This window comes from Pristiophorus japonicus, chromosome 16 (genome assembly GCF_044704955.1).
Source record: "Pristiophorus japonicus isolate sPriJap1 chromosome 16, sPriJap1.hap1, whole genome shotgun sequence".
Taxonomy (NCBI): domain Eukaryota; kingdom Metazoa; phylum Chordata; class Chondrichthyes; family Pristiophoridae; genus Pristiophorus; species Pristiophorus japonicus.
The window spans coordinates 33,159,444-33,179,526 of NC_091992.1; the positions used below are offsets into that span (position 1 = coordinate 33,159,444).

A 20,083-nucleotide genomic window follows, 5' to 3' on the forward strand; every position below is an offset into this window, starting at 1 on the left:
ACTCAGACAATCGGTCAAAAGAACAGTCAATCATCATCAGGATCTATAAAATCTGCTGGACGCAGCCCTGCAGCATCAATAAAGGAGCTGGATGCCTCCATTGATGTAGCTTATAATCATGAGGGAGTCAACACCATCTGTAGGGGTAGAAATAGCTATCTGTTCATCTGGTGTTTGTGGGGAAGGAAACACTGCATGGGGTAACTGTAATGTCAATATAGGAAGCAGGTATTGTCCATTTTATGGGGCTTAGAGGCTGCTTAGCTTTGTAGATTAGGGTTAGATGCTAAGTCAGGAGTAATGACAGTGACATTAATGTTTTGTGGTCATTTTAGGAATTGGTACCAGTGGAGTGAGGTGGTTTGAAACAAGGAGGTTCTTGGACTGAGATAAATTACTTTTGGTTGGCTCAAGTTGAAAAGTTCATTCAAGCTCCACACTGGGGGATGAGTGAGCTCCCTTCAATGAACATGTTCACCTCACCTTAAAATAAAGTATTACTGTGCAGTGTTGCACCGATAATAGGTGCAAAGAGCACCAGACAAAACTAAAAAGGAACTAACTTACTAGTTGATTGGGGGGAAAAAAAACACAAGAGCAGTGGTTGTAAATATAATGCAGCACATGTAGAACCATTACTGGCAAGCAAGAAATTACTGTTCAAAAATAACTAGCTTGTAAACTTTTTTGCTGCTACTAATTCAACAAGCGACTGGATTTAAAAAAAACACTTTAAAGTTAGTGTTTCAGCAAATGCCATAAATATCAAAACACAGCATCTACTAATAAGGAAAAAAAACATCACATATGTAAACCAGGCTTGAAATTAATTAAAACATGTAGTTTAAAAAAAAATCAATTGAAAATCGGATCAGGCTTAAACTATTTCTTAATTTCAGCACCTACCTTGGGATTTATCTCATACTACTGTCTTAGCTTTGTTAATATTCCTTAATAAAGCAATCACAACAACATTGAGCAGGCACTTCAGCACTGTGAGAGGCAGCTTCAGAATCTCGCCATTGCCTCTGGCGACTGAATGATCCAGCAGGGAATACTGTTGAATCTATAACAGTAAAATCTTTCCTCTGTTTTCCATTACAAGAAAACAGGCATGGATACACCAGTGAAAGTAGCAGTACAAATTAGTTAAGTCCTATTTACTTCATAAAATGTGTATAAATTACATAGTAGAGAAGGAAATGATCGAAGATAGATACAGGAAGTCGCCTGTATCAGATAAGGATGATCAAGTTACCAAAGTGTCAGCTGTCAGGGTCATTCAGGCAACTGTGTGCAAATTAGTGTATGAAATATAAACAACGCTACATTCTCCCTCCTCCATATCCAATTGGCACCTGTTAGAATAACAGAACACATAACCAATACATTGGAGATACAAGTGCCACATCTGATGGTACATATTCAAGAGAAATTAATAAAATACACCAATTGCAGAATTATGAAAAGAGGGAATAAAGTAACACAACAGTAAAACTTGCCAGTTCACTGCTCCTGCAGCTGATGTCTTCACAAGTGACAGAAAACTTGAGGTAAGCTATGAACAACTAAAGGGCTGCTAAAACAACAGGTGCAATGGTTTACAAGTTAACAAAAACCCCAAACCATTGTGTAGGTAACTCCAATTACTGGACCTTTGACACTTCTGAGAATGTGTGGTCTGCAGTAACAGTAAACTGCTGCATTCATTTTGTCTTTCTATTTCTCCTTTTCAGAATTCTGCAACTGGTGATGTATAACTCATTTCTGATGCCTCTCTTGAACAATAACTCCTGCCGAGAAATCTTGAAGAATTGTCTTAATGTTACACTGTTATCGGCATACCGTGTACTATGTCAACCCAGGAGTTTGGCAACCCTGATGGAACACAGTTACATTTGAAATGTCAAATTAGATTGCCAGTTGGAATACCGAGCTATTTAATTGGATAGTTCAAATCTAAACAACGGGGTTTGGAATCTTTCTCCCCATGCCTTAAAAAATGAGGATTAAAACCCCCTCCTTGGATCCCATGCTGTCCTGTTACTGAGTATAGGGATGTCAAGACATCATTTTATCAAAGGCATCATTGAAATTCAGAAGAATTCAGTAATGGGAATAGCTTTGTCCAAGGTCACCAAAATAAACCCCTTTTCACCGCTCTGCAAAGTAGTGGGTCGTATTTATAAGGGAAGTGACCAAGGCTGGCTGCAAGCACGGAACGTATGAAGCTGGTCAATCAGCAGCACATCTGCGGAAACCCAGCCCTCTTTCAATAAGGGCAAACCGTGCTGCTAGGACATTTGCCCCAATTATCCCTGTGTCAAACTTCCGCGTCAACCTCGTTAAATGGTTGCCGTGACACAGGGGAGAACAAAGAAGCAAAGCAGTAATTACAGGCGTGCGGCACAGTTTATGTTCCCGTGGTGTATATATATATATATATTTATATGTATATATTAGATGTGGGATATTCCAGAGCCAACTGCAGATGGTTACTGGAGGAAGCAGTAATAACGGTGCTGCATCAGCACACGTGCTATTGCACATCAACCTACGGTGCACTGACAGGCGGGGGCAGCACGGATGCTGCTGACGGCAAGCGGACAGCCCAGAAATGAATTATATTCTCAGATAAAATGAAACAGCATGTTATTAAACAAAGTAACAGCTGCCAGGGAGTGACCTGAAAGAGCGTAATCTGAAAAGGATTCCAACTTTACGCTGGAGGTACATGGCCCATCTGACCCTGTCCCAAGATTAGATTACATCCTTGTAATCACTCCCAACATTCTACAGATCATGACATCCCTATACTTAACTAGACACCTTGCTGCCCCCCCAAACTTTAGAAATCAGCTTTACTACACGACGCATCTCATAACTAACCCAACTAATTCACAGAACAACAGCCAATCACCACAGCTCCTTCACAGTGGGGGGAAATATCAGTAGAAAGAGATGGTTTGACTTTACCAGTACAATGCAACACGGTTCACACAAAGAACACAATGGTAACATTCACTTTGGGAACAGACTTCAAGAAGCCATCAGCTCGCCAAGAAAACAAGCTCTCCGCTGTCGTACGGACACCCGAAGGATTCTTCTTGAAATCTGGGTTTCAGCTTCAAATACTGTGCGAGGAAGAAACCGGCAGGATCTCAGTTTCCCATCTACTGCTTCTTGTTCTGACTCACTTGGAGAGCATTTATCACACTGTTGATATTTTCTTCAGGTACCTGGAAATAAAGGGAAGACAATAGATAAAGAGGATAGAAAGAAACAGGACAATGAAGCATTTAATGGACTGACGCATCGTTTATTCACTCAAGTAAGCAGACTTTAAATGTAAGCTGTATTATTAGATTAGTTAATGGGGCTCTCTCGTTGGCTCAGAATGAAAAGTCTGATCCATATAGACCAGGAAGGTCCGAAGTTTTACTCCTGGTCTGTGCTGAATTAGCTGAAATGGCACCAAAATGATTCAAAGTGCTACAATAGCCTTGGGTTAGAGAAGGAAAAGTTAGCCAGATTCCCACTCACGATGACTTTACAGGCAGCCCTAATAGAAGTGCACATGTGGACAGCAGTGGACTCAGGAGGGATGTCTGGGTCACCTGGCGGTATTCATTATCAAGACTTAGATATTAGCCACCCGGGCAAGGTACCATAGGGTGATTGCCACCTGTGGAACCGTATCCCAACAGAGAGTTAGTGACTTCAGAGAGGAGAGGCGGGGAATAAAAAAATTAATTATAAAGTTAGGCATGCTTTGTGCTCTCCACACATGAGAACAGGAGTGTCCTTGTCCTTGTCCAACGAATGGTGAGATACATGGCGGGGGCCTAAAATAGGAAGTAGGACAGCAAGTGAGTTATGGCATTACACCACAAACTAATTTTTTATTTTATTTATTTGTTCATGGGATCTGGGCGTTACTGGCAAGGCCATCATTTATTGCTCATCCCCAATTGCCCTTGAGAAGTTGGTGGTAGTGTGCTGCCATCTTGAACCTCTGCAATCCTTGTGGTGAAGGTACTCTCACAGTGCTGACTTTGTCGTAGCGGTTTGTTACAACTGAGTGGTTTGCTGGGCCATTTCAGAGGGCAGCTACGAGTCAACCACATTGCTGTGGGTTTGGAGTCACATATCGGCCTGACTGGGTAAGGATGACAGAATTCCTTCCCTAAAAGGACATTAGTGAACCAGATGATTTTTTACGACACTTTGGTAGTTTTATGGTCACCATTACTGATACTAGCTTTTTAATTCCAGATTTATTTAGTTAACTGAACTTAAATTCCCCAGCTGCCAAGGTCCGGATCATTAGTCCAGGCCTCTGGATTACTAGTCCAGTAAAATAACCACTATGCTATTGTACCTCTCCAATACAATTAAACTAATTAACTAATCACATTATTAAAGTTACCATGGAACTAAGGGCAAAATGTTCAGATTGTGATGTTTTGTCTGTGGCTATTTGAACATGAAATGTTAGCATAATAACAGCCATGAGAGCTTTAAAATGTTTTTGTGTGTGCTGTTGGGTGGCGCCATGCACCACCATACAAAAAAAACCTACTCCAACACTTGCCACACCACACTAAAGGGGACTTGCCTGTCTTTAACCCTGGTACGGCAAGCTTATCCTGCCTCTATTGTGGGCATCATACAAGCAATAACATTTTGCCTTTCGTGTTTGAGATCAAACAGATTCTGGTTTCACCTGATCACAGAGTCTGACTGGTTCAACTGGATGCATCAGCATCGAACAGGCCGATGATGGACAGGCTCCCATACTACTTTCACACTGCACCTGTGCAGGTTGAATGCCAAAGGATATGTAGGATTGCCAAGGGCTCACTCTAGACAGGACACCATTCCAAGGCCACCTTCAGCCAATCGCCACCTCAGCCAAGCAGCCATTCTTCATGCCTGAGCCTACAGAGTAAGTGTTGGGAAGCCATTTGTCCAATGGAGGAATACACGCCGAGCTCAATCTGGTTTTCATCTCACTTTCTATCAAGAGCCAATGGATAGCAAACAGGTGCATAAACCCTGGTCGATTGTTCCTCTTTTGTTTAGGCACTTTACAGCCTTCTGGACTCAACATCGAGCTCAAAAATTTCAGAGCCTAACCGCTGCCAATCTTTGGCTCCTTCTGAACCGGTTTCTTTTTTTCCTCTTTGTCTCGAACGGCAGTTGGTCATTATCCCCGCCATTCACACCCTATCTTGACTAATGTTTTTCTAACTCCTGGCATTACCATTTGAAGTTGGCCCATCATCCCTTTTGTCTCTCTAATCTCTCCTGTCTTCCACCCTATCACAAATCTTCCCTTTTGTTCTTTCTTCCCCTCCCCCTTTCAGTGCTCGTTAAGAATCTGTTCTTTTCGAACACTCTCCAGTTCTGACGAAGGGTCATCGACCTGAAACGTTAACTCTGCTTCCTCTCCACAGATGCTGCCTGACCTGCTGAGATTTCCAGCATTTTCTGTTTTTATTCCAGATTCCAGCATCCGCAGTATTTTGCTTTTGTATTGCGATTGTTCCTCTTCTTAGCCTTGCAACACTGCAGCCAATTAATTGTTGCACCCCACTGCTGCCCCAGCTGTCAGTGAATTTAGTACAGATTAGGAATCAAACCTAGGTCCTTCTGAGCTGTTAGGGCTTAGTCTTGCACCAGCAGGGCCTTTACCCACTAAGCCAATTGGGAAGTTTGTTTCACCCTGTTCTCTTACTAGGGCCACAGATGGGCCGAATGGTCTCCTGTGTCGTAATTTTTCTATGATTCTATGAGATCATCACTCCTGTCTGATGTCAATATGAATCTGCATGTCAGTTTACTTACTTCCCAAACTTATTGCAGCCCACTCATTGAGAGAAAGGTGTTTTAGGAACATAGGAACAGGAATAGGCCACTGAGCCCCTTGGGCCTGTTTCGCCAGTCACTGTGATCGTGGCTCATCGGCAACCTAACTGCATATACCTGCCGTGGTCCATATCCCTTAATACAAAAAGTTATCAACCTCAGATTTAGAATTAACAATTGATCTAGCATCAATTTCGGAAGAGAGTGCCAAACTTCTAATATCCTGTGTGTGTAGAAGTGTTTCCCAATTTCGCTGCTGAAAGGTCTAATTTTTAGACTATGTTCCCTAGTCCTAGATTCCCCAACCAGCGGAAATAATTTCAATCTATCGACCCTATCTATTCCACTTAATATTTTGAAAACTTTGATCAGATCACACCTTAACCGTCTAAATTCTAGGACATACAACCGTAAGTTGTGTAATCTCTCCTTGTAATTTAACCCTTGAAGTCCAGGTATCATTCTGGTAAACCTATGCTGCACTCCCTCCTTCCTATGTGGTGCCCAGAACTGCTCACAGTGCTCCAGGCATGGTCTGACCAGAGCTTTGTACAGCTGCAGCATAACTTCTACCTCTTTGTATTCCAGTCCTCTAGATATAAAGGCCAGCATGCCTTGATTATTTTCTGTACCTGTTCATGACATTTTCATGAAGTATATGGGGAACTAAACAGAAATTCTCTATTAGTAAAGTAAAGTGCATTGTATTTATCTTATGATGCACACAGATTAGTCAGATCACCACTCCTCCGCCATCCGAGATATTATTGCATTCCATTGCTGTGCCGAGCTGGCTGATCTCAGCCTAGGCGGTGATAGGAAGCTCTACATTCGAGCTCAATGCTCGAGGGGAGATCTACCAAGGTTCCTGGCTGCTCTTCAGTGACTGCTGCCGGGAGCTGTCTATGTGTGGGTGTCAAGTGTGGGCAGGGTTTGGCCTGGCTGTGATAACCCCTACGTTGTCTAAACTCGCGCATGAGGCACATGCACTTGGCGAGGTGTTGGATGACAACCAGCTCCATATCATTGGCCTCCGCATGAGTCAATGCCTTCAGAGGGGGAGAACACTGGGAAAAAATATAACGGTAACTGCGCACAAATTGAGATCACCCACCCATCCCTCCTCATGGAGATGAATTTGCTGCATTAGATTATGTGTGTATTTTACTCAGATATAAAGCCTGTTGTTAGAGTGACTGTACTTTACTAAGAGCAACGTTTTTAAAAAAAAAAAAATCTAAGATTTGTAAAAAAGATACACCGTGGTTGCTTAGAACAGAAAGATGCTGCTGGAGAAATAAGAACAAAAAAAAAAGTCAAAATCTACAGCCGAGAATACAGACTCCGCTTTCTTAATAAAAAACATTGAGCTTACTTACACAACTGTCAAAGCAATGGCACATTGCTAATCAGTGCCAGCAGAGTAAACAGGGTTTTAATGGGCAAAATCTGCAGGGGCACCGTCTGCAAACCCGCATGGTGGAACAGAGCAGGATGTGGACGGATAACAACTTCTTGTGCTATCTGCAGGGGACACAGTCCGACAGCTTTGCATTTAAAAAAAGAGGAGGAAAAACGGCAAGCACAGCAAAAACATCACAATTGTGCAAGCTTAGTTCCTTCAGCTTTACGCTTTACCAGACTAAAACAATTAGCAATAATCAATCTGCTGATAAATCACTCTCAATACGGAGGGGCAGTGAAGCAGAGGGCGGGCAGGCAAACAGAAAGAAAAACAACATTTTACTCTAATGAACTGGCTCTGGTTCAGCAGATTAACCTTGTCAGTAACATCAGCTTCACACAGTTCACATTCAACAAGCAAGCTCTTGAAAGTCCCACTGGATCCATGCTGGGCTACGGAAGAATAAATAGTTTTAATAAGCAACAGTAACGCAAAGTGACAGGCCTATTTTTCTTACCGAAAATAACACTGCGGTCTGCCCTTTTGTAGCCAGGCTGTTTAGAAACTTACCAGGGCGTGATCGAACTTAAAGGTACTGATGTAGTATGCTGGGATATCAGCGGCAGCCAGGGGCTCTGCAATTTGGGCAACGATTCCACATTCATCTGATGGAAGAGGTTCAGATCTATTTAACACTCAGCACCGAAAACACCCAGCGGTCAACAGAGCACTTAAAATAGTCATTCTTTCAAATAACTACTGGCCCTTTTATATCTGTTGGGCCAAGGCAACGATTATTGGACAGAGACAGCATCCTTCATGGAGATTTGCTTTGGGCATTTTTGACATTACAAAAGCTCTCATTTTAAGTAGGGCAGAACACTATTTTATAGGTTTTATCCATTTTCTGCCTCACTATTGCGTCCCCCCGTCACCAGATTTCTCCCCTCCTGTGCTGAAGGCACTGGTGCTTGGAGGTGTGGTTGTATGGGTGCTGGCAGTGCCCACTCCCCTCCATTCTCTGCCGGTGACTATTCTCGATGTGTGAGCCGAGATAGCACGTGTAGTCAGGTTCAACTGTGGAAGGCATCACGGCTGTGCCCAATGATCTGTTCATCTGACATCCACACAGATACAACCTCCGGCAGGGATAAGGGGATTGCAATAACAGAGAAAGATTTGCATTTATATAGCGCCTTTCACCACCAGCGGATGTCTCAACGCACTTTAAAGCCAATGAAGTACTTATAGTAACTGCTGTAGGAAATGCGGCAATCAATTTGCCCACAGCAAACTCCCACAAACAGCAAAGTGATCTGTTTTAATGAAATTAGTCGAGGGATAAATATTCGCTCCTGAAAGGTCTGGCTCTAATTTATAGACTATGTCCCCTAGTCAGAAAATCCCCAACCAGCGGAAATACTTTCTCTCTATCTATCCTATCTGTTCCCCTTAATATCTTGAAAACTTCAATCCAAGCACCCTTAACCTTCTAAATTCTAGGGAATTCTAGAGAACTAAATTCCCAAGGTTAATCAGCCAGTGTTCCTGCTCCCATTACAGGGTCAGGGTTAAAACCAGGGGGCATAGCCTCAGAATAAGGGGCCGCCCCTGCTCTTCTTTGAAATAGTGCCATGGAATCTTTTACGTCCATTTGAGAGAGCAGACGGGGCCTCGGTTTAACAACTCATCCGAAAGACGGCACCTCCGACAGTGCAGCACTCCCTCAGCACTGCACTGGAGTGTCAGCCTAGATTTATCTGCTCAAGTCCCTGGAATGAGACTTGAACCCACAACCTTCTGACTCAGTGGTGAGTGCGCTGCCCACTGAGCCACAACTGAACACAAGAAATAGGAGCAGGAGTAGGCCCATTTGGCCCCTCGAGCCTGCTCCACCATTTAATAAGATCATGGTTGATCTGATCATGGACTCAATTCCACTTCCCCGCCCGCTCCTCATAACCCTTTGTTCCCTAATCGCTCAAAAGACTGTCTATCTCCGCCTTAAATATATTCAATGACCCAGCCTCCACAGCTCTCTAGGGCAGAGAATCCCATAGATTTACAACCCTCAGTGAAGAAATTCTTCCTCATCAGTTTTAAATGGGTGGCCCCTTATTCTGAGACTATGCTCCCTAGTTTTAACCCTGACCCTGTCATCATCATCATCATTGGCAGTCCCTCAAAACAAGGATGACTTGCTTCCACGCCAAAAAAGGATGAGTTCACAGGTGTTTCAATGAAGGACCTAATATTCCAGATCCTGAACTACATCCTGAAGGGTGGAAGATGCCTGTGTGTGGATTTTTTTTTTTTTTTAAAAACGTGATGGCTGTTGCACACCAGCCACCACACGGGCTTGACAGAGCTCGGTCTTGGTCCAGTGGCAAGGATTAACCAAGACGATTGAAGACCTGCTCTGCTGCACGGGCCTAGTGACCCTGTAATGGGAGCAGGAACACTGGCTGATTAACCACGGGGCATTTAGTTCTCGAGAATTCCCTAGAATTTAGAAAGTTAAGGGTGCTCTGATTGAAGTTTTCAAGATATAGGGCTCAAAATTGGCCAGGAGTTGCTCCGTTGTTTTTGGAGCAATTTGATTTTTCTGGAGTATCTTAAAATTCCCCATTTTGCACATTCAATTTGCGCCAGTGTAAGTGAGTTAGTTAAGATTTGTTTTAAGTTTAGTTTAGTTTTTTTCAAAGGGGGCGTTACCAGCCACCTATGCTGGTTAGGGTTAGGGTTAGGGTTAGGGTTAGGGTTAACTTTGGACAGCTAATAGTTACTCCAAACTAATTTAGGCCAGTGTATGTGGCCACCTGTGGCCGCACAGAAAACCCTTGCGGAGAGTTAAGAAATCAGTGCAGGTAGATACATCGGAGGCCAGCAGAACTTAATGACTTGACTAAAGAATGTGAATAGAATCAAACAGCTATACGGAACATCTATTGACAAACTTTGCAAAGTTAATTTACTATACAACAGAAGCATTCATGGAAGCTTAAACTACAAAAATAAAAGAAGTAAATAGACAAAATATATTTACATAATTTTTTCAAAATATCCAAATAAAAAAATAAGTACCACCTCCTGCTCGTAATTCTTATGTTCTTATGTTCTCCCAGAAGCCTAAGCTCACCCACCATCATAGAAATATTTGATACCATATAGCCAGGAAATTTACTGTTTTATGCTTTGAAAATTTGAATATTTTGAAAATTCAAGCAAAATTATTCCACCAAATCTAATGTTCAAGAATTGATCATGATGTATTTGAAAGTATTTTCTATTAACTTGGTTAGGAAAGTATTTTCATCAACAGGGTTAAGGAAAGTCTTGAGTAAGCTCATTAAAATTACTGGTTACACAATTATCACACATATCCCCCTCCCCTCCGGGGATCAAAACTCCTACCCACCCGCCCCCCCACCCCTCCCAGATCAAAACTCTTCCCCACCCCCCCCCCCCACAACCCTGGATTAAAACTCTCCCCGCCGCCCCGGCTTGGGCCCCGCACCAACCTGCTTGTTATGGCCTTCTAGCCCGGGAAGGCAGCGGGCCGGCCTATGTGGCAGGCCACACGGCCCGGCATAGGATCTCACGCTGCAGCAAGCACACAGATGGGGCAGGAGCTACTGCGCATGTGCACACATTTTTAAAACTATGCCCCCTAGTCCTAGAATCCCCAACCAGTGAAAATACTTTCTCTCTATCTATCCTATCTGTTACCCTTTATGGGCTCAAAATTGACCCACCCCTTTTTTTGGCGCACTCACCATAGATACGGCGACTTTGTGGGCTGAAAAGGGCGGCGATAAAATCTCCCCCAATTCTGGCCATTGTGTTGCCTCTCCCGGGGCTTGGCGCGATGTGGACAGTCGATTGGGGGATGGAGAGCATGTGGAGAGCTGCCTGCACTGTTTCTGGCGCAGGGCCCTAGCTCCCTCCCCCAATCGACTGGCCACGCCGCGCCAAGCCCCGGGAGAGGCAATGCAACGGCCAGAATTGGGGGAGATTTTATCGCCGCCCTTTTCAGCCCACAAAGTCGGCGCATCTCTGGTGAGTGCGCCAAAAAAAGGGGTGGGTCAATTTTGAGCCCATAAAGGGTAACAGATAGGATAGATAGAGAGAAAGTATTTTCACTGGTTGGGGAGTCTAGGACGAGGGGGCATAGTTTAAAAATTAGAGCCAGACATTTCAGGAGTAAAATTAGGAAACACTTCTACACACAAAGGGTAGAAGTTTGGAACTCTCTTCCACAAATGGCAATTGATGCTAGATCAATTATTAATTTTGAAATCGGAGATTGATAGCTTTCTGTTAATCAAAGGTATTAAGGGATATGGGTCAACGGTAGGTATATGGAGTTAAGTCGCAGATCAGCCATGATCTCACTGAATGGCGGAGCAGGCTCGACAGGCTGAATGGCCTACTCCTGTTCCTAGGTTCCTACGAAGGTAGTGCCGAAATCAGCTGACTCAGTACAGACTGGAGTTTGAACCTGGAACCTTCTGGCCTGTATAGCACCTCACCACACAATGCTTTTACCCACTCATCCCACCCGAGAGCTTCTAAGTGACATTTCGGCCGTTTACTAATGTCCCTTAAAGTGATTCAAGATTTTATAATCACAAGTTGTGCATCACTTTACGAAATAATAACATAGGACTTAAGATCAGGAAAGGTGAACAGCTTAGGTGAACAAAGCAGCTAACACTGGTTCAGATAGTTAAACACATACACAAGCACACACACCATGCACTAAATGACTGACTATAAATAGGATTTAGTAGGACATTCGGACCAGGAATAGAGGAGGGCAGCAGAATACTTTGGTCGGACCTCACTTGGAGGATTGTGGCCAAATCTGATCAGCATGACATGAAAAGTAGCCACACGCAGGAGAGTGTAAGCAGAATGGGTTCTGAGGGAAGAGGAGACAAGCTCAAGCTCATGTTTCTATAAAGGAGTTAGATGTAGTTCTTACTACTAAGGGGGATCAAGGGGTATGGCGAGAAAGCAGGAATGGGGTACTGAAGTTGCATGTTCAGCCATGAACTCATTGAATGGCGGTGCAGGCTCGAAGGGCCGAATGGCCTACTCCTGCACCTATTTTCTATGTTTCTATAAAGTCCGGGGAGGAGGCCGTCACAGGGGATCTTTTTGAAGTGCGCAAAATATTAAAAGTAAACCCCAAATATAACTTCAAAGTAAGAGAGGAAAGCAGGATCAGAGTATTAGGTGGAATCTCTTTACTCAAAGAATGGTAAATGTTTGGTGAAATCTGGCAGGCAGGGTGGTGGAGATAGAAACATTACATAATGAGGCTGGATGTTATAATGGGATTGTTAGGATAGGAACGACATTGTTTCTATCTACACATAGCCCGAGATACTATGGTGACTGCACAAGGTACAATATTAATCCAGACCACCACAACAAAATAACGCAGATTAATTGAAGCAAAAAAATACATCCAAATGCATCATAGATGTGGAATTCCAGTTTATCATAATTTACTTAATGTGTTCTTTTCTCACCTGTATTCTCCCATTCTTTTACTATTTACTTTAAAGAGATAGTTATTCCTCTTCCATAATCACACCTATCCATCCCCAGGTGAAGTGAGAGACGAGAATTAAGTAAATAGCTCGATAGAACTTAGCACTGATGCACAATGTTAGTTGTGACTCAGTGGGTAGCACAGAGAGTCAGAAAGGTGTGGGTTCACGTCCCACTCCAGGGACTTGAGCACAAAAAAAAAATCTAGGCTGACACTCCAGTGCAGTGCCAAAAGAGCGCTGGATTGTTGGAGGTGCCGCTGGATGAGACATTAAACTGAGGTCCTGTCTGCTCTCAAGTGCATGTAAAAGATCCCATGGCATTATTTTGAAGAAGAGCAGGGGAGTTATCCCTGGTGTCCTGGCCAATATTTTTCCCTCAATCAACGTAACCAAAATACAGATTATCTGGCCATTATCACGTGGGAGCTTGTTTGTGCGCAAATTGGCTGCTGCGTTTCCTACATTACAACAGTGACTACACTTCATTGGCTGTAAAGCGCTTTGAGTCGTCCAGCAGTCATGAAAAGCGGTATATAAATCCAAGTCTTTCTTTCTTAAAATGAAGAAAAGATAAAACCCGAACAATGTTAAGGTTTTATTTTGAATTGGAGCCAGGATGCTGTCTCTTTAGAACATTTTTTCCTTAAATTTTACTTTTAGCAACGTCTTAATTCAACTTGGGATACGTTCACTGGTTATAAAAAAGCACAGTCTCCTCAAACTTTGACCAATACATGCATCTTTACCATGCTCATTATGAACTTTCTGTACTCGATGCCCCAGTTGCATTAAAACCTGAATGACATTGCCCCAAGTCTTCAGAAACCCAAATAATCGACCACCCAGCGTCTTTCATTCAGTTTGAGAGAGGATGAAGTTCGGAAACATGAAGCTGATAAAGGTGGTGAACTTTTATATAAGCAACCTGTAGATTGGACTCGTACCATTAACCTTTCAAATACTGCTGCATCATAGGAAACGAGACAAAAATCATCATATTCTGCCATTTATTCAGTTGAACACTGTTTTCAGATACTTCTCCAAATCTACTTCTTGATGTTATATCTTTTCTTATATAAAAATAATATATATATATTTAGATTGAAAACTTGGGGCTGAAAGATTAAAAAGCAACTGCATCAATACTTCTCTTTGGAGATGGGGAGTTGGGCTGGTAAACTAGAATACACACTGGATGAGAGAGTCATATTAGCCACCTATCTTCAAAACAACAAAGGATATAATCAAAATAACAACAAAAAGCCTGGGAGCTCAGGTTTAAAATGTGCTTTCACCGAGTAAAGGAACTGCTTACTCCTCAGAAAGCAAGTGATTTAAATACCTTGGTGATGTCACTTTAAAAAAAAAATCCATCAGAGAGTTAGGATTAATCTAACAATCCCTGGAATGTTAAACAGCCATGAGAATATTATGCCAACTGGCAAGTGAAACTTGACATGGGCCTATTGATTTATTTTTCACTGCTGTGAATGGTCACTTCACTGGACAGCGAAAGGCTGTTCTGTCCCACAGAATGACAAATGACCTGTTCCGGGGGGGGGGGGACTCTGTATAATTTTAGGGATGGTTCCCTACACAGAACAAACAATAGCAAAGAACTCCGGATACTGTTCCACTCTGGCCAAATCACTCAGGACAGAGCATCAGTAGCTCATAGCCAGCAGTGATTCATTTCTGTTCATTAAAATGATAGGTGTGAATATGATTGGGTTCACTCCCGCCACTTCACTGTGTTCTTACAGTGACATTCACAGGAGTTGGGACAGGGGAAGATGAGGTATGCTGACAGCCACATGTTTCTGAAGGTAATCATAGGATGCCAAGCACTCCATCTCAATAGGATAGCCTGGGACAGTCTCCTTGTAAATTTGCTTTTAAAATTTACTAACAAAACGTGAATATTTTGGTGCATTTTTAAAAAATGTGCGTGCGTGCACATGTAATGTTCGAGAGGCCTGAGGACTATGCAAGTCTGTGTGAGGGGAACTGGGGGCTGAAAGTCTCCCGAGGATAGTATGTAACTTGCTCTTGGTGGATGGAGAAGAATAAACTACACAAATGAAAAGTTATCAATGGCAGTCCCTCAAAATCGAGGAAGACTTGCTTCCACTCTAAGGGCCCAAGTTTCCACACGCGCCTAGAACGGCGCAGTCCCGACCTAGACGCCCGTTTTTCGCGCCACAAAGTGCGCCTAAAAAAATCCTCGGTATTCTCCACCTACTTGCAGGTCCTCTGGCCCTCGGCGCAGCCAGCAGGAGCTGTGGGGGGGCGGAGCCAGGTCCCGGCGCTGAAAACAGTGCCGGGACCTTTGCACATGCGCGCTACAGTCGGCACGCAAGTGCAGTAGCTCCAGGCGCCGAACTGTGTGGGAGGGGCCCGAAGCACGCAGCCCCTAGCCCTGGCTGAATGGCCTCACTGGGGCTGCGTGAATGAGGCTCCTCCCACGGCCAGCTCCTGCTCCCCGCCCGACCAGACCCGACACCCGCTCCCCGCCCCCGCCCTGCCTCCGGACCAGACCTGACACCCGCTCCCCGCCCCCCCCGCCTCCGGACCAGACCAGACCCGACACCCGCTCCCCGCCCCCCCCGCCTCCGGACCAGACCCGACACCCGCGCCGCCCCCCCCCCGACTGACTCGACCCGCGCTCCTGTTCCCGACCCCCGCTCCCGGACTGGATCCGACCTGACCCCTCTCCCCCCCCCTCCTCTCTCCCCCCCCCCTCTCTCTCTCTCCCCCCCCCCTCTCTCTCTCTCTCCCCCCCCCCCCATTCTCTCTCTTCCCCCCCCCCCATTCTCTCTCTTCCCCCCCCCCCCATTCTCTCTCTTCCCCCCCCCCCCATTCTCCCTCTTCCCCCCCCCATTCTCCCTCTCTCTCTCCCCCCTCCCCCCCCTCTCTCTCTCTCCCCCCCTCTCTCTCTCTCCCCCCCTCTCTCTCTCTCCCCCCTCTCTCTCTCTCCCCCCCTCTCTCTCTCTCCCCCCCTCTCTCTCTCTCCCCCCCTCTCTCTCTCTCCCCCCCTCTCTCTCTCTCCCCCCCTCTCTCTCTCTCCCCCCCTCTCTCTCTCTCCCCCCCCCTCTCTCTCTCCCCCCCCCTCTCTCTCTCTCTCTCCCCCCCGACCCGACCCAACGCCACCTACCTGTAATTCTGGTGCTGGGGACGGGCCGGCAGCCTTCGGTCCCGAAAGGCCTGCCTGAAGCACTTTCACACAGGTAGGAAGATGGTTTATTTAATCTTTTCTTTGCTTATAAATGTTTATTCAGGTTGCATTTATTTGTATAAGTATAAATAAGGATTTATTATAGAATTTAATGACTTCCCCCCCTCTCCCCCCCCACCTCGTTCTGGACGCCTAATTTGTAACCTGCGCCTGATTTTTTAATGTGTAGAACAGGTTTTTTCAGTTCTACAAAAATCTTCACTTGCTCCATTCTACTTTAGTTTGGAGTACGTTTTCACTGTGGAAACTTTCAAATCAGGCGTCAGTGGCCGGACACGCCCCCTTTTGAAGAAAAAATTCTGTTCCAAAGTAGAACTGTTCTACCTGACTAGAACTGCAGAAAAAAAAATGTGGAGAATTGCGATTTCTAAGATAGTCCGTTCTCCACCAGTTGCTCCTAAAAATCAGGCGCAAATCATGTGGAAACTTGGGCCCATAAAGTGAGTTCTCAGGTGACAGAACAGTCCAATACGAGAATTACAGTCTCTGTCACAGGTGGAACAGACAGCGGTTGAAGGAAAGGGTGGGTGGAGAGTCTGGTTTGCCGCACGCTCCTTCCGCTGTCTGCGCTTGGTTTCTGCATGCTCTCGGCGACGAGACTCGAGGTGCTCAGCGCCCTCCCGGATGCTCTTCCTCCACTTAGGGCGGTCTCTGGCCAGGGATTCCCAGGCAGCGGTGGGGATGTTGCATTTTATCAGGGAGGCTTTGAGGGTGAACTTTCCACTACCAAGGGCAGGCAGCTCTTTTCAAATCCAAACTGTTGTTGGTGCCTGTTCCAGATAACTAGAGGCAGGTGTAACAGCGGAAGCTGTCACAGATCCAGAGATTCGTTGTTTAGAATTACAAACTTGGATTAAGATTGCCTCAGCTCCCTCAACATTCTCCTTCAATACTGCATTCTTTCCCAGCTCCCAACATCGTCATTTGTTGCCTCCAACCAACTCATGATAGCACAATGCTACAGCCTGCTTTGTCAGCAAGGGATTGACGAGTAATGCTGGGGCAATGGAGGGGGGCCAGGATGAAGCAGAAGGGAAAAGAATGGAAGGGTAGAAAGATTGGTTCCTATTCCACTTATGTGCTATCCAATAATAAGATGGAAGAGCAGCAACACCAAAATAAAAATCACTGTACTTTAGGTTCACCAAATAAAATTTTTTTTATAAAGGTATTTATATTTTTGCATTTTCTCCCCTTTCACTTTCCAGGGCCTCTCCGCATTGTTGAGAAGGTGGAAAACTCGATCTCCTCCAATGCGCTGCTGACACGGAAGAACGTGGGAGTTGGATTGATCCACCTTTGCCTGAACACAGGAGGACTGCTCCTGCAAGGCAATAAATGAGGCCGGTACACCGTGTCCCATGAGCAGTATGACTGATGTCAGTGCAGTTGCCAATCACCACTGGAAGTGACACCAAGAACCAGTGGGAAGTTTACCGACTCTCCAAACACTTAGGAAGATGGACAGAGTTTATATTGTTATAGGGAAGATTTGAAGGAAAGTGGAAGGAGAAACCAGTAAGAAAAAAGAATGCAAAAAAATCTTCATGTTGTCCTTCCATTTTTTACTTGGAGAAAGACCAAATGCAGATGAGGAACCTTTATGCATGGAACTTTCAACCTTGCTCGGGGTATATAATTGGCGCTGTCAGATCGGCTGGCCATTATACACCTTGCCTGATCAGTAATGTCAATGGACAGGAAAATGGGGCGGGTGTATAACAGGTATTTAAATTGTTCAAGCCACAGTAGATTTAACCCACTTTACTGACCACCATAGGGGAGATAAACCCAGACTAAGAAGAAGAAGTCTGCGAGGAACAGTCCAGATTAGTTACATACCGAATCCGAGCGGCTGCCCTCCTATCCGCACCATCTTCCATAGTTCACCAGATGCACTCGTAAACAACAGATTGTTTGGAAACCTGGGATGAGGTTGGGAAATAAATCGTCTTTAATTGGCACAATCTGAAATTAAGTATTTTATTTTGGCTTTTAACAAAGTCAATTCTAAACGAAACTGTAAATCGGTTACTAAGTGATATACCTTTACTCTGACAGCACTGTGTATATAAAAAAAAGTTAAGTGAGTGTCAACTTTCCTTCCTGAGCTGGGTGTGTCCTACACATTGTTGGAGATGGTGGCACAGTTCCAGTGCCCGTGACATTTGGAATCAACAATGAGAGCTTCTACTCAAGTGCCAGTCTAGTGCCACTTAGAAATGGGTAGATAGGTGTTCACCTGTTTCTATCCTGTGGTTACGGACCCTATTTTTGGAAGCAAACAACATCCTCCTTGGAGGTTGAGTGCACATTCTGGATTTTACAATGAAAGACATTGGTCCCCAAATCCCTGGGACTGGAGAGGACGTAGGTTGCATTTACCACTGGGTGAGGGGGGGGAGAGAGAGAGAGAGAGAGAGAGAGAGAGAGAGAGAGAGAGAGAGAGAGAGAGAGAAGGGCGGTGGATGGGTGGCTGTAATAGGGGATTCTGTCTGATTTGGATTAAACCTTTAAATTCTGGTCAGGGGGGGGTTGTGGGTGGATCTTCCATCCACCCCTCCCACATTGAGGGAGTGCGTCATGGGAAATTCCTGGGATCCCCAATAAATTCCTTCCTTTGCGCGCTGTAAAGGCCTCAGCAGGACTCATGCCAGCTGCGTTCTGAAGGCCCCAAACCTTCACTAGAGTAAGGCAATCACTACCAGAGAGGATCGATTACCTTCTCTGGTCCGAGTGGCTCCAGGTGCAGGTCAGGTTGGGCTGGGATGGCTGCTGCCGCTGCGTCCTTGCAGGTGCTGCATCCTGGCTATGCAAGTGAGCCCTCCCAGGAATTTGGAACAGGTGTCAGGCTGGGGTTCCGCTCCGCTGCACTTACGCCGATGGAGCAGGCCGCAGGAATTTCCGGGCCATCGTTTTAACAAATTAACCACTGTTCCCCCATTGAGCTGAGTAATTTGGATACAGGTATTACATTTAATTCCATATATGTATACACTGCAGAAAATGGTAACGGTGAGGAATGGCCACATATATTTCAGGAAGCTTTTTAAAGAATTTCTCATACCTTTGTTGTGTCTGCACATCCATCACCAAGGAGATGTAGCCCTCAATGAGAGAGAAGGAGAAGAAACGAATGTGACCATTTTCATCACTGCCTATTGCGGAATCTTTCACACTGGAATCACAATGAATAGATATTCAGATCAAATGGCCTCAATAATCGGCCCCTTGTTAATGAGCTTCAACACACATCGATAAATATTTACATTTTTCCATAATCAAGCATTTTCATTTAATAAGAATTCACATCAAGACATTAGTTGCAGGGAATGTTTTGCTATATGATTAAATACAATATACATGTTTATGAATGGAAACTTTTCTATGCTTAACGATTTTAATCTCTATGCCCCACTGGAAGCCACGTGAAAACCCTCATGAAGGACTTATGGTTTTGGTTGTGATTTTGTTGTCTTGTGAAGCTAGTTCTGTTTGCTTTAAAAATATATACTTTTGTGATCGTCCTAACTTACCCATTGGAATAAAACATGACATCCATGAGGAGAGTAGCCACAGTTGGTAGGGTATCAGGGTCCAAGCTGGTAACACAGAACTTGTTACTGGGACTGGACAATGGATGAATGACAGGCCTCTGAACTGTGTGACAGATAAACAACAGTATGCCTTAAAGCCATTCAGCAACGATGATTACTACAAGCTATAGTGTGATACCACTGACAAATGGAAACAGGTTAGAGGTACTGCATGCACATTGAACACTTCATTCTGCTATTCCCATACTTAAACAAGAATGCTCTATGAACACCCTGATAATTTTCATAGCTAGTGACGTCTGAGGAGGTTTTGAAGATGTTCTCCCTCCCCAATCACATGCTACCACTGACATCACTCGAATCAAGTCTAACAAGGGGCTATCCGTTGAGTGTGTACACTGACGGGGGAGGGGGAATGTTGATGAATGGACCTTCCTCTCATTCTGCACAA

The 20,083-nt window shown here is 44.6% G+C and overlaps 1 protein-coding gene across 2 annotated transcripts in view; it reads right to left on the reverse strand.

Moving 5' to 3' along the window:
- Positions 1–807: 807 nt before the first annotated feature.
- LOC139226437 (cytosolic arginine sensor for mTORC1 subunit 2) overlaps positions 808–20,083 on the reverse strand; it is a 189,461-nt gene continuing 170,185 nt past the window's right edge. For both annotated transcript variants that reach the window (XM_070857207.1, XM_070857208.1), the window contains 5 exons: positions 19,612–19,735; positions 19,143–19,253; positions 17,918–18,000; positions 7,847–7,941; positions 808–3,239 (listed from right to left, as the gene is read on the reverse strand). In XM_070857207.1, coding sequence (XP_070713308.1) covers positions 3,174–3,239; positions 7,847–7,941; positions 17,918–18,000; positions 19,143–19,253; positions 19,612–19,735 — 479 coding nt within the window. In that variant the 3' untranslated portion in view covers positions 808–3,173. The remainder of the gene's footprint in view (positions 3,240–7,846; positions 7,942–17,917; positions 18,001–19,142; positions 19,254–19,611; positions 19,736–20,083) is intronic.